Raw genomic sequence first — 14,748 nt, forward strand, 5'->3', positions numbered from 1 at the left:
TCCGTCGGTCCAAAATGGACCAGCAAGGGCGGGAGGAACAGCTAATATTGCGCCGGTCCCACCCTGGGACCACGTGCCCTGTATGTGCTCTGAACAGTTTCCTGGATGTATGCCCACACTACCCCGGCACCTTCTTAGTGCACAGGAATGTCCTGCTATCAGTTTGCCACTGTCCTAAGATGCTATCTAAGCAGGGCGGGATTATAGGCAGAGTGTTATGGCACCCATTTAGAATTAGGGCAGCCACTCGGGCCTTCCAGGATGGGGCAGGAGCATAGGAGATCATGCGGCTGGGGCGGTGGCGCTCCCATGCGTTTCGGACATATATATGGCCCGGGGCCATGGTTTAATATTTGTGCTTATTGCAGGCCTGCAGCAACCGTTGCCAGTAGCCCTCATCATGGGCCACAGCATCGTGCACTGGGCTGGAAAGCATGCCGAAGCGTCTGGCTGGGGCCCTCACTTGGGGTTAGAAGACCATCTGTGTATCCGGTGGTATGGGCGTTGCGGGATGCAGTGGCCAGTGCTCGTGGATGCCGTGGGGTCCAAAGTGCATGAGGCAGGAGCCCCAGATGTGTTAATTATCCACTTGGGCGAAAATGACTTGCCTCAACCAAAAGCCTGGTGGAAGAACTTCGTCTTACAAGCCCTGCGGATCCCAGAGAGTTCGGGCAGGCCCCTTATCTCATCTGGGAGCTCATTCCACCAGATAGGGGCCTGGACTGAAAAAGCCCTGGTCCTGGTTGAGGCCAGGCATGCTTCCCGGGGTCCTGGGACCATCAACTGATTCATACCCGCAAGATGGAGTGCCCTGTGGGAGGCATAAGAAGATTAGCGATCCTGCAAATAGGTAGGACCCAGGCCACGTATAGCCTTAAAGGTCAAAGCCAATACCTTGAACTTGATCTGGAAGCAAACCAGCAACCAATGTAGTTGTCTCAGCAATGGCTAGACGTGGGCCCTCCAAGATGACCTAATAAGGATCTGTGCCACTGCATTCTATACCAGTTGCAGTTTCCGGGTCAGGGACAAGGGTAGGCCCACGTAGAACGAGTTACAGAAGTCTAACCTGGAAGTGATGGTTGCATGGATCACCGTGGCCAAGTGTTCCATGGACAGGTAGGGCGCTAGTGACTTTGATGGACCAGCTGTCTGATTCCGCATAAGGCACTGACTGAATGTACAGTTAACAGGAAACTTTCCCGTCTCTTATAGCGAGTTTTCGAGCATATATTTTGACTTTCCTTTCCTACTGAACGTTGTGCACATTTTGTTCATCGTTTGCATTTATCCTGTTGTCATGAGAGCCCTAGCAGAAGGTTAGGTAGAATCTTGAACTTCCGTAATGAAGAGTGATTAGAGGAAGCTTGGGAGATAATGAGTTTGCTAATTACAGACTGATATTGCAAGATGTCTAATATCATTCATTGACACCCCAGCCCTTAGTGGTACCTGGCTACAAGCTTCTCCAGTGTAGGTCAGAGCCTGGTCACAGTTTTTGAAAAGCAGGGGGGAATAAAGAATAGAGCAGGAGGCTGACATTGGTGGCAAAGGGATGTAAGGAAAGAGGAGGCCGAGAAAAGGGCAGAAGGTTTAGGAGGGGGGGAAATGGTGACTGATCCAGTTGCCACATTTTGATGTCATGAAATATCTCTTTAGAACTTTATGCAGCATATACAGCGTTCAAAGCGCTTCTCACATATTACCTAAATGTAATCATTACAACAGTCTTCCCCATGATGTGCTGATGGATAAATTGAAGGACTGCAATCTGGATTTTCAGATAGTTAGGTGGATAGGGAATTGGTTAGAGAGCCGCACTCAAAGAGTTGTTGTCAATGGTGTTTCATCAGACTGGAGAGAGGTGAGTAGCGGGGTACCTCAGGGTTCGGTGCTCGGCCCGGTACTTTTTAACATATTTATTAATGATCTAGATGAGGGGGTGGAGGGACTACTCATCAAGTTTGCAGATGACACTAAATTAGGAGGACTGGCAAATACTCCAGAAGATAGAGACACAGTTCAACGAGATCTGAACACAATGGAAAAATGGGCAAATGAGAACAAGATGCAATTTAATAAAGATAAGTGTAAAGTTCTGCATCTGGGTCAGAAAAATGAAAAGTATGCCTACTGGATGGAGGATACGCTTCTAGGTAACACTGTGTGTGAACGAAACCTTGGGGTACTTGTGGACTGTAAGCTAAACATGAGCAGGCAGTGTGATGCAGTGGTAAAAAAGGCAAATGCCATTTTGGGCTGTATCCACAGGGGCATCACATCAAAATCACAAGATGTCATAGTCCCATTGTATACGGCACTGGTCAGACCACACCTGGAGTACTGTGTGCAGTTCTGGAGGCCACACTTCAAGAAGGACGTAGATAAAATTGAAAGGGTACAGAGGAGAGCGACGAGGATGATCTGGGGCCAAGGGACCAAGCCCTATGAAGATAGGTTGAGGGACTTGGGAATGTTCAGCTTGGAGAAAAGGAGGTGGAGAGGGGACATGATAGCCCTCTTTAAGTATTTGAAAGGTTGTCACTTGGAGGAGGGCAGGATGCTGTTCCCGTTGGCTGCAGAGGAGAGGACACACAGTAATGGGTTTAAACTACAAGTACAACGATATAGGCTAGATATCAGGAAAAAAAATTCACAGTCAGAGTAGTTCAGCAGCTGAATAGGCTGCCTAAGGAGGTGGTGAGCTCCCCCTCACTGGCAGTCTTCAAGCAAAGGTTGGATGCACACTTTTCTTGGTTGCTTTAGGATGCTTAGGGCTGATCCTGCATTGAGCAGGGGGTTGGACTCGGTGGCCTGTATGGCCCCTTCCAACTCTATGATTCTATGATTCTAAAATAGGCCAGTATTGATATCCTCATAGTGCAGGTAAGGAGCTAAGAGACAGGCTTGCCTGAAGCCAAAAATGAGTTCATGACAGCTACAAGATTCAAACCAGCTCATCTGGGATCACACTTATTCTTTTAACCACTATGATTCCCCCCCTCCCTAAAGACACCATTCCTGTTTGTGAGGAACTTATGCCAACATATACTATGAAAAATCGCAGAGTTCAAGTCTGCCTCAACTGATATTGGTTTTGGTTCTAGAAGAAGAAGAGTTGCTTCTTTTATGCTGCTTTTCTCTACTTGAAGGAGCCTCAAAGCGGCTTACAATCGCCTTCCCTTCCTCTCCCCACCACAGACACCCTGTGAGGTGGGTGAGACTGAGAGAGCCCTGATCTCGCTGCTCAGTCAGAACAAATTTATCAGTGCCATGGGAAGCCCAAGGTCACCCAGCTGGCTGCATGTGCAGGAGGAGTGGGGAATCAAACCCGGCTCACCAGATTAGAAGTCCGTGCTCCTAACCACTACACCAAGCTGGAAACCTTTTTGTTATTTTTTTTTGGGGGGGGGGGTCATAGCAAGTTGTGTTGTAACACAGATATGGGAGCTGCCTAAAGGCAATTTATTACCTGCTCATTATTGCTACACCATAATTGTCTTACCTGTGTCTTGTGTCTCTGTTCCTTAAATGGTGGATTCATCCAGAAACGACAACAGCAACAAATGAAAAATTAAAAAGTGGTTAGTAACAATGACCAAAGCAAGTTCACAATGAATGGCTGCTACTCTGGCTTTAGAATAGCAGTGAAGGAAGCACAGCATAACAACACTCCAAACAAAAGGGCAGTGGAATGAAATCAAACCCTTTAAATTTCACTCCTCGGTTTCTTTCTCAGCCTTAGATGTTTGCTAACCAATTATGAGACTCTCACATCTCCAGATCTTGTCCTGCTGAACTGACTCCTCATCCTCAATTGATTTCATCTGGTAAACAGCTGTTTGTGTATTTCATGAGAAATATGATATAGGGTGATATGGCATAAGGTGATCCATGGGAAACATACCAGAAATTGTACCGTGGCACTACAGCTCAAAACCAAACCAAAATAGTGCATGTAGTTCCTTAGGGGGAGGTTTCAGTGACTGCACCCACTATCTCGGCTACCCCCAATGAAAGTTTGGGGCAAAGGCTAGATGCAGAGTAGAACTGAGTATAGCAATAGAAGTACTCAAGTTATCACATGATGCTTGATTTATTTATCTGGGAAAAACCATTGATCTCTGCCTGATGGATGGGCTGATCCTATTCGAAGAAGCAAAAAGAGAAGAAGAGAAAGACAAGAGGCACGAGATTGTGGTTGGGTCTGGCCATGATTGGTGATACACACAGTATACCTGGTGGTCCATGGACTATAGATGCTATATTGATGGAGTGAGCCACTCAACATATTTTGGCATGTCATATTGTGCTTACGAGAATCAGCCTGGGGTAGTGGTTATCAGCAGCAGACTTTAATCTGGAGAACCAGGTTTAATTCCCTACTCCTCCACATGTTTCAGCCAAGACTGACACACCAGTGTGACAGAGGGGTGTGAAGCGTTGCAGAAGGTGCACAGGCAAGGGATTGGGTGAGGGAGGTGTTGGAAGTGAGTTGTGGCCAGAGGGAAGAGGGAGATGGAATCAAGGGGGGGGGTACAGGGAGGTATAAAGGGAGCTCAAGAACCCCGGCCAGGGAGGAGTGTGCAGTTGACAGGTGAATTGGGACTAAACAGCCGGGGAAAAGAGGGACAGAAAGTTGAAGGCCAATCTGCAGCTAGGGAAGGAGCTCACAGGTGGCATTAACCCCTTCTCTGAAGCTGGGTGAGCCCCTGAGTGGGGAAGACTCCAAAACTGTGGAAGGAGCCAAGGGTGTACATGGGAGGCTGGAGGTACCCAGGGTAAAAAAATCCCAGATGATGATGATGATGATGGTGATGATGATGATTACAGCCCAGAGCTGTATGAAAATCCAAATAAATAAATAAATAATACTAATACTAATACTAATAACAATTATATATTGTATATTATTATTATTATTATTTATTTGGATTTTCATACAGCTCTGGGCTGTAATCATTATTATTATTATTATTATTATTATTATTATTATTATTATTGAGTCCTGTTTCAAGAGTTAAAATGATTAGCTATTTAATTCCTGCTAATAAAATAATGTCAAGAACTGCAAGAAGTTGGCCATGTTGTAGTTTTCAATGACGAAAAGACTGGCCCGGAATGCTGATTTCTGGATGATCCCCCAGCTGGCAACCCAAGAGCTGATAACCATTCTGCTGCCTACCCGATAGGCCTCTGCTTTCTAGAAGGCAGAAATCAAAATATTGTTAACAGCTGGGACTGTCCTTTGTTAAAGCTGATTGCATTTGAACTGCCAGGTGACGTGCTGTTGTTTTCTGAATGGAAGCTAATGACTGGGGATCTATTCCTGAATGGGTAATTTACCTAAAATATAAAGGCTGTGATTCATGTTCCTGCAAGGCACATGTGGATCTGTGTGCAAGTAATTGACAGAGAAAAGGGGGAATTTTTGCAATGTGAACTGGGGCTAGGAGCTTTTAACTGAAGCGGACGATATTCTGGGAGTATTCTGGGAGCATGGTTACTCTCAGGAAGATAATGAAGCAGTGGCAGATGGTCCGAATGTTTTTAAGAATCCCTGCTTGGACCCAGATAAATAAAACAGATACTGAAAATACAATGCACATCTCTGTCTCTTCCAAAGGGAGCTCAACTTTGTAGCATTGCCTTTGGGTTTCTTGTTGCTTAAGGAATCTGTTGATTACCTACCAATCTTCAACCATGTGCACCCATCTTATTCATGAAATAAAAGAAGTAAAACCAAACAGGTTGATGACCATCGCTTAATTTAATCTAATGATCAAATTTTTTAAAAAAAATTGTAAGGGGAAGATTACAGTTCAAACTTCATACCAGTTCTCTCCCAAGGTAATGGCACATTACCAAGTGGCTTTTTCTTATCACACAAATGCTACCTCTTTCAGTAGGCGGGCTTGTTTATCAACAAATACGGTATTCACTTGGTAACCTTTGCTTTAACATGAAAGTCTGCCAAGACTGTTGTGTTTTCAGCATTTCTAATCATACATCTGAAATACATACCAAGGGCATCTTTAAACGACTCTGATTAATCCTTGGCAAGGCAATCAGAGACAGTTCTTCTGATTTTAGGATGTGTGTGTGTGTTCAGATTTAAAGCCCCATTTTTGGATACATGCAGAATTAATCTCCAGAAAGCAGTACACATTCATTTGTTGTGACTACACATTCTACCTTAGAATCAGTATGGAGGTTATCATTATATTGGTCAAGGGTTGTGACTCAGTGACGGAGCATGTGCTTTGGATGCAGGAGGTCCCTGGTTCAATTAATGGCTTCCTGGTAAGAGAAGGCTTCCTCCTGAGATACTGAAGAACAGCTAAACAGGCCAACAGCTTTGACTCGGTACAAGGTAGCTTCATATGCTGATAGATATGAACATCAACATCAACTTAAAAAAAAAAAGAAGCAAGGAACTGCAGTGTTGAGATGTGAGCCAAATCCCACAAGAAGGAAGTTCTCTTTCCTTTAATGGTGCTCCTTTGAAGAAAAGGTTGCGCTGTAAGTTTGATTGTTGAGATGATCAAAATGCCTTACCTTAACTCTAGGATGCTAACAGCATTCCCAGAAGGAAGAAGCCTCCGAACAAAATTGAAGTCGCCAATGTATATACTGCCATCCATCCCAGAAGCTATGGCAACTGGAGCAAAGAGTTTATTGGTATGGGTTGGGCCATTGCAAGTGGTGCAGGAGACACTTCTTTGGTGTCCATTGCCCATGACGGTTGAGATGATTGGTGGCTGCTGGGAGATGAATATATTCTCTCCATTTCCTTTATGTACAATACCTAGTTGGAAACACACACATGTTGATAAAGAGCACATACCTTGGCAAACAGGATATAAAGCAGATCTACAGGGCCTGCAAAAGGGTAGGTATTTGGTTGAGGTTGACCGAAACTAAATAATATCTATTGGTCCCTGAACCTCCCTCCCTTGAACCCATGAAAGAGATTGGACCAGCTATGGGCCTGTTAGATTATTCACTATGATGAATTTTATTTCTCTGTTTATTGTTGTTATTACACTTATCTTTCATCCTTATCCTTGTTGTTCCTCTATATATTTATGAAACAGCCTAGGGGTGGGACATGTCCAGCTGTCCAAATTGGAATAGGGCCAATCAGGGTGCAGCCAGCTTTGCCCTGATTGGCCCTGCCCCTACAGCTCCCGCCCTCCGTCCCTGGACTCTAGCCTCTTTGCTCTCAGACACCTCAGTGCCTGGAGCCAGCAACAGGTAAGGGGAGAGGCCCTGGGCAAAGGATCATGGTGGAGGGCCTCCTAACGACGGCCTCTTGGCCTGCTAGGCTGGGCCTGCTGACAAGGGCCTCCCAGCCTGCTGACTGCTCATTAAGGACTGTTAAGAAGCTGACTAGCTGACTGCTAAGGAGCTCTGTTGGCCCTGCTAACGAGCTGCCTAGCCCTCACCCGCCCCACTTGATCTGGCTGTGAGCTGCAACCTAAGGCTAATTTAAGCTGCCTGGCCAGGGGCTTCTTAGGAACGGGCTTTGAAGCTAGTTCATTATAATCATTGAGTTCTGTTACGTTCTATGTGAACTGCCCTGAGCCTTAAGAGAGGGTGGTATGCAAATGTAATTAATATTTTTTTAAAATAATAAAAATAGTATTTTGCTCAATTCAGTTGGATCTGAATATAATTATTTAGTATTTATTTATTAAACTTTTATACTGCTACTCCTGGGCTGGCTAGCTCATGGAGGTTCACATCAGCAACAAAATATAGTAAAACAATAAAATATATTATTATCCCACCCTCCCCAAAAGATCACACCCTACAGCCTCTACCAGCCCTCCAACCAGCTTTTATCTGTATTGGGGGTGATGGAGTAGGTCATCAGAGTGCCAGGGGGGGGGAAGATCTCTCTCAACCAAGCCTCAATCAAATAATGTGTTAGTATGTATTCAACAGAGATTCGGTCTACTTGGATTAGATCTTCTACCAAGGAAGTGTGGTGAAATCACATTTGTTAGTATTTCCTTGTTTACAAATTGTTTATTAAGCATTTTAAATACATAAATACATATAAAAGTATATAAAAAGACATGAAGAATGAAAAACAAAGAACAGATAGGATAAAATCATCATGCTTAATTTTTGAGTTTCTAGTTGGCTAGGACAATTACAAATAATTAAAAACAACCCAATTCTAACAGTATTATTTACTTATATTAAAAATAAAATTAAAAATAATTTATAATGTTCTGTATTTAAAAAAAATTAAATATATTTTATTATAATTAATAAATAACAGACAATCAACAGAAACCAAAAACAAAATTGACCGCAGCACAACTCTATAGCTTCATAAACCATTTGAATCTTATAGATAATGTCCATTTCATGTATTACATTTCAACTGTTCATCATAATTTCAAGTCACACATTACAACACTAGTTCACATACCTTATAGTCTGAAAATTTCCTTAAGTTATTTGCCAAATCAAGCCAAATTATGTTGAAATCCTCAATCTTTTTCTCCCCTTGAATTACTTTAATGTTATTTGTTAAGTTTTCCAACATCATAAACTGCCTAATTTTCTTTCGCCAATTATTTAATGAGATGTTATCTGCGTTTTTCCAGTTAATAGCAATTAACATCCTCGCAGCTACAATCAGAAAGTTCACCAATATTTTCTGCTTACATTGAGCATTTTCATTGAGAAATAAATTGAGGAGAACCAACTGGACTGAAGGTTCCAATTTCATTTTTATAATTTTAATAATTTCCAACAAAACTTTTCTCCCAGAATTTCATTATTGCTGGATAATCCCACCACATATGAATAAAAGTTCCCTCCTTTCCCCAGCCTCTCCAACATTTTTTATCCCCAGATTTCTTCATTCGATATACCCTAATTGGGGTATAATACCATTTTTGTATTACCTTTATTGCATGTTCTTGGACTTTCCTTGATATTGATTTAAATGGAACTTGCCTAAATATCTTATTCCACTCCATCCCATTAATACTGATATTTAGGTCTAATTCCCACATTTTTTATTATTTGTGATGCGGATTGTTCCTGATCTAATAATAATTTATATAATTTTGATATTAGTTTCCCTTCTTTTTTATCTATGTTGTCAATTAATTTTTCAAAATCCATTAATAGTCTATCCAATTAGATTTGAATTTCTTTCCTTTGCAAAAAGGATGAAATTTGAAGTTTCAACATCCAGTTACATCCCTCTGGAAAATGTTTTTCATGTCTTAATATCTCACTAACCTCTGATAAATTTGTATGAATATTTTTAAGAAGAAGGACTATCAAGGTCTCCTATAATGTCTAATCCATAAGTTTTAAATGCTAAAAATATTGGGTGGCAGAAAATAGGTGTTAATGGGGAGATTGCAGGGTATAGGTTCTTTTTCCATTTTTTTCATACAAGAATTGGGCTGTGAAGAGTAAGCAAAGAGTTTATGTTTAAATTTTTACCAGCGATCTTGCCGAATAAAACTTGGAAACCTCCTATTTTCTCCAATATATAATTATCCAAGTTTGAGCTGTTAATTTCCCTTGAGAGAGAAAGGAAAGGAATAATATGTCTTAATTGATATGCCTCATAATATAAAGAAATATTTTGGATTCCCCAACCTCCTTCTTTTACTGAACGGTATCTCAATAATTTTGCTGTTCTCGGTTTCCTGGATCTAAAAATAAATTGGTCTATTTTTATTTGCCATTTCCTTAAGATCTTATCAGAAAGATGCCATGGTAATACATAAAATGAATATGGTAATTTTGGGATAATAAACATTTTAACCCATGCAATTCGAGTGTTTTTCCCATTTCTTTAAGTCTAATTTTATTTGTCTCCACAATGGTTTATAATTATATTGATACATCTTATTCAAATTTTTAGTAATTGTTATACCAAGATATCTGAAACTTTTATGAACTAATGGGATATTTAGAAGAAGAAGAAGAAGAAGAAGAAGAAGAAGAAGAAGAAGAAGAAGAAGAAGAGTTGGTTCTTATATGCCGCTTTTCCCTACTTGAAGGAGGCTCAAAGCGGCATACAGTTGCCTTCCCATTCTTCTCCCCACTTAATTTCTGAGAAGCCTCTAGCTGTATTTTAGGAATAATATTACTACATAACAGACTAGATTTTTAAATGTTTATCTTCAGCCCTGAAATTTGCCTAAAATTTTGAAATTATTCCTTAATAGGTTTTATAGATGATTTTAAATATGCTATTGATAGCAACATATCATCAGCATACATTGTTAACAGCTTTTCCACCCCACCGCAATTAAAGCCTCTAATTTCCTGATTATTTCTTAATTTATTTGCTAGAGGCTCTAAAGCCAGAATAAAAAGTAATGGGGAAAGAGGGCATCCTTGTTTAATACCACAATTAATTTCCACTTTCCCTGAAATACTATTGATTGAAATATTTGCATAAAAGGTGGAATAAATAGCTTGAATTGCGTTATTAAATCTATTTCCAAAACCATAGCATTGTATTAACTTTTTTAGGTAATTTAATTATATAATTTAATTATAATTTTCTTTAGTCTTTGATTTTTAAAACATGTGCACCCATCTCATGAACAAGATAACAAAAATAAAACAAAACAGGTTGATACAAACACAACTTAATCTAAAGATCAATTTGCCACAATGAAAAAAAATACAATCAACCATCCACAACGCAGTAATGACAACTGTAAGCAAAGTTTCACAGGCCTGCTGAGAAGGTCTGTTTCATAGCTCTCTAAAGCTGCTGGGAATGCCCTCTGACAGGTCAATGTCTAGCATTTACTAAGACTCTCAGGTGGTATAACATTTAAAAGTTTAAATCATATTTGGCCTATGATTGCAAATAAATTTAATGATGACGATGAGTCCAATGACACCTTTATGACCAACGAAGTTTAATTCTGAGTATAAGTTTTTGTATGCATGCACTCTTCTTTAGAGTGGTGTAATATTAAATAATACCATAATGGTATAACATTAAGTGAAGCTTTGAATTACCTGTCATTGGAAACTGCAAATGCAGACCTCGATATTACAACAGAAGCATGCATTAAATGTTACTGAAGATGTTCTGGTTCCTGTTTCTGCGGTCTTTCCTACAGACCAGGATTCAGAATCATGGTTTAATTCAGGTTTGAAATCCTGATTTATAGGAAAGAGAATATATCAATTTGGACATAATGACATACTACAATTCACAGCAATCAGGAAGTGTTCCATATCTGAGTTCCATGCAAGTAGGAAGAGAAGAAGTTGCAGCATGATAAAAGAATGTTACTTGGTGCATGTATTACTTCTGTGTACTTTAAAAGTAGTTAACTGAATGTCCAAATGCAGCCACATTTTTAGCCTCTGAAAAAGTGGGTGCTGATTCATGAAAGCTCATGTTGGAATAAACATTAGCCTAGATGTGAATGGATTTTGGTTTTACTACGCTAGACTAACATGGCTACCCCTCCAGAATTATCGAGGAATGCTCGATAGCTCTAAGCATGCCCATTGCTCAGAGCCAATGAAAACTTGTCTGATTAGTGATTGTAGCTATTTAAGAAGAAAAGCATCGCAAGTTTCTAACAAAATATCAGGGTTGGTTATTGCTCTACTAAATTAGCTGCTAATAGCTGTACAACATGATGAGGATTGGTAGTTAAATATTTATTTCCCACTACCATGTCTATTAGAGAGAACAGGAATGTACGGTACTTTTAATATTTAACCAAGATAAATTAATAGTAGAATGACCCTGCAGTTTTTAGGAAAAGGCATTGCACTGCAGTAAGAAATCAATGTTCAAATTGGAATGAAAGCTGATGGACAGTGTAGAAACAGTCCTGCCTGTGACTCAGCACTGTCCCCAAGGGAAGAACAGTTATCAGAGCAATGTGTGTGCAAATAAACTAGGAAACATACTTCTAACACAATACTCCCTTTGTCCTAGTATTGGTTTTGTTAATTTCATCACTCAGATCATGGTCCCATTGCTTTTCTCCTAGAGGCAATAAGTATTTACAAGTTCCAGAGCAGAAGCCTCAAACACTGCACGGGGATAGAAGGAAATGGTGTTGAGAAAAAAATGAGAGTACTGGTAATTGGAGACTCCCTACTAAGAGGAATAGATCGTCATGTGGCTGGGCCCGACCCCCTAACCCAAGAGGTGTGTTGCTTGCCAGGGGCGAAAATTAAAGACATTTCAAAACGGCTGCCCAAACTCCTCAAATCTACGGATTGCTACCCATTTGTGATGGTCTACATGGGAACGAATGACATGTCCGTGAATGCCATCGCTCCTATTAAAACAGACTATCAACGTATAGGGAGGAAGCTCAAGCAACTGGGGGCACAAGTGGTATTCTCTTCAATCTTGTCTGTCAAGGGAAGAGGAATGCGTCAGGAGAAGAAGATAATGGAGGTGAATCAGTGGCTGCATAGTTGGTGACGGCAGGAGGGATTTGGTACAGAGGAGAGCAACGACGATGATCTGGGGCAAGCCCTATGATGATAGGTTGAGGGACTTGGGAATGTTCAGCCTGGAGAAAAGGCGGTTGAGAGGGGACATGATAGCCCTCTTTAAGTATTTGAAAGGTTGTAACTTGGAGGAGGGCAGGATGCTGTTTCCGTTGGCTGCAGAGGAAAGGACGCACTGTAATGGGTTTAAACTACAAGTACAACGATATAGGCTAGATATCAGGAAAAAATGTTCACAGTCAGAGCGGTTCAGCAGTGGTATAGGCTGCCTAAGGAGGTGGTGAGCTCCCCCTCACTAGCAGTATTTAAGCAAAGTTTGGATACGCACTTTTCTTGGATGCTTTAGGATGCTTAGGGCTGATCCTGCGTTGAGCAGGGGGATTGGACTAGATGGCGTGTATGGCCCCTTCCAAGTCTATGATTCTGTGATTCTGTGATTCTGTGAACACATACCTTGCAGAGCACCTTAAAGATTTATTGTGATGTAAGTTTTGGTGAATGAAGATTGCATGAATAGATACATGAAGCAAATTCTTATGTGGATGACATACATGGGGTAACACATATAGAAAAATAAGTTAAACACAGAGAGAATTACGGTAAGTACAGTGAAAAGTAGTGAAAATACAGAGTGTTTCCAAATGAAGATAAGCACAGTGTTACCATTTTATCATTGCTGAATTTTTAAACTATTTATATTTTTGAGCTGGCATCTTAATCGTTATTCTTTATAATGGAGACTTTGAGCTAAGACTGTGGCCCAGGAATATATTAAATTAATAAATAAAATCCTTATTGTCTAGTAATATATGGGGGAGCCTGCTACTGCAGGAATCTCATTTTGACTTTTGTTACAGTGCTTAGTTTTTCAGTGCTGGGAAGAAATAAATATTTCTGTGATTTAGTAATACTTTTGAAATTCAGCCACATTTCATAAGAAGCCTATCTTCTGGAGACAGAACTGAGAGGGCACTATTTGAGATATCCAGATCACTAATACTATTGGGCATATTTCTGCATCATGATTAAATGCAGTGCTTAGAATCATGGCTTACATTACTCATCATCCTCTGAATATAAAATACATTAAGTGCATTAAGTGTTGTCAAGTTGCTTCTGACTCATGGAGATGCTTTCCAAAATCTCCTGTTGTTGACAAGCATTATCAGGTCTTGTAAACTGAGGGCCATGGCTTCCTTTATCAAATCAATCTATCTCATGGTGTCAAATCAATCAATCTCATGTTGGGTCTTTCACTTTTCCTGCTGCCTTCAACTTTTCCTAGCATTATTGCCCTTTCTGGTGACTCTTGTCTTTTCAAAATGTGACCAAAGTACAATAGCGCCAGTTTAGTCATTAAGAAAGTGGCCATTTATTGATGCAACAATAAACAACACTCTTGACTCGAATCATTAGAATGCAACAAACAGGGGACCTGCAGAACCCTGGCTCTCCCATCCAGCCCCTGCCTGGCAGCTCAGCTAAGCAGGCAGTTCCCATTCCCTCATCCAGCCCATAGAGATGTTCTTTTATGTTGTCTACACAAAGACATAAATGCTCTGCAGAAGGATATCCCCTATCTGAACTAGACTGCGTTTTCCATCCATACAGGGGCCGGGTTCTAGATTAAATATATTATTCTGCTCTCAGTTATACAAGGTAAGGGGATAGCGACATGAGAGAGAGAGTAATCTGCTCCCTTCTGTTGCCATCTTCTGCCACTTTTTTTGGTTTTGTTTGATATTCCCTCACTGATCCCTCCCCAAACAACGTTTTTATGTTTTGCATATATTTTAACTGTTTTATATGTATTTTAACTCTGCTTTATAAACTCTTTTAAAATAGTTTTAATGATGTATGCTTGGGAGTGAGGGATGATTTTAATGGGTTTTTGTGAATAATAATGATGATGATTCCTTCAAATCAAACAATTATATACGAAATAGGAGCCCATTTCATTCAGTACTGTGCCAAAGGTTTTAATGGTTTTATTTTAACCATTTTTAATCTTCTTACTAATGTTAATCAATTTATTTGGGAGTTCTTTTCATCTCCTGGTAACACTATGGTGGGTGTTTATCAGGTTTAGACCATGACTTTCTAGACAACATCCCATCATGCCTTGCCATCTGGGGGATCATGGACAGGAGGTACCATTTTGATAGATCTACACATAATAATGATGAGGAACAGCAGCTCAAAGTAATCTGTGAGGAGGCTGTTACCTCAGGCAGTGCGTTTTAAGGAGTGGCACTG

General features: G+C 40.6%; 1 protein-coding gene across 9 annotated transcripts in view; it reads right to left on the minus strand.

Moving 5' to 3' along the window:
• TENM1 (teneurin transmembrane protein 1) overlaps positions 1 to 14,748 on the minus strand; it is a 534,679-nt gene that overhangs the window by 113,310 nt on the left and 406,621 nt on the right. For all 9 annotated transcript variants that reach the window (XM_077309379.1, XM_077309378.1, XM_077309377.1 and 6 more), the window contains 2 exons: positions 6,559 to 6,808; positions 3,506 to 3,526 (listed from right to left, as the gene is read on the minus strand). In XM_077309379.1, the coding sequence (XP_077165494.1) occupies positions 3,506 to 3,526; positions 6,559 to 6,808 (271 nt within the window). The remainder of the gene's footprint in view (positions 1 to 3,505; positions 3,527 to 6,558; positions 6,809 to 14,748) is intronic.

Source organism: Paroedura picta, chromosome 13 (genome assembly GCF_049243985.1).
Source record: "Paroedura picta isolate Pp20150507F chromosome 13, Ppicta_v3.0, whole genome shotgun sequence".
Taxonomy (NCBI): Eukaryota; Metazoa; Chordata; class Lepidosauria; order Squamata; family Gekkonidae; genus Paroedura; species Paroedura picta.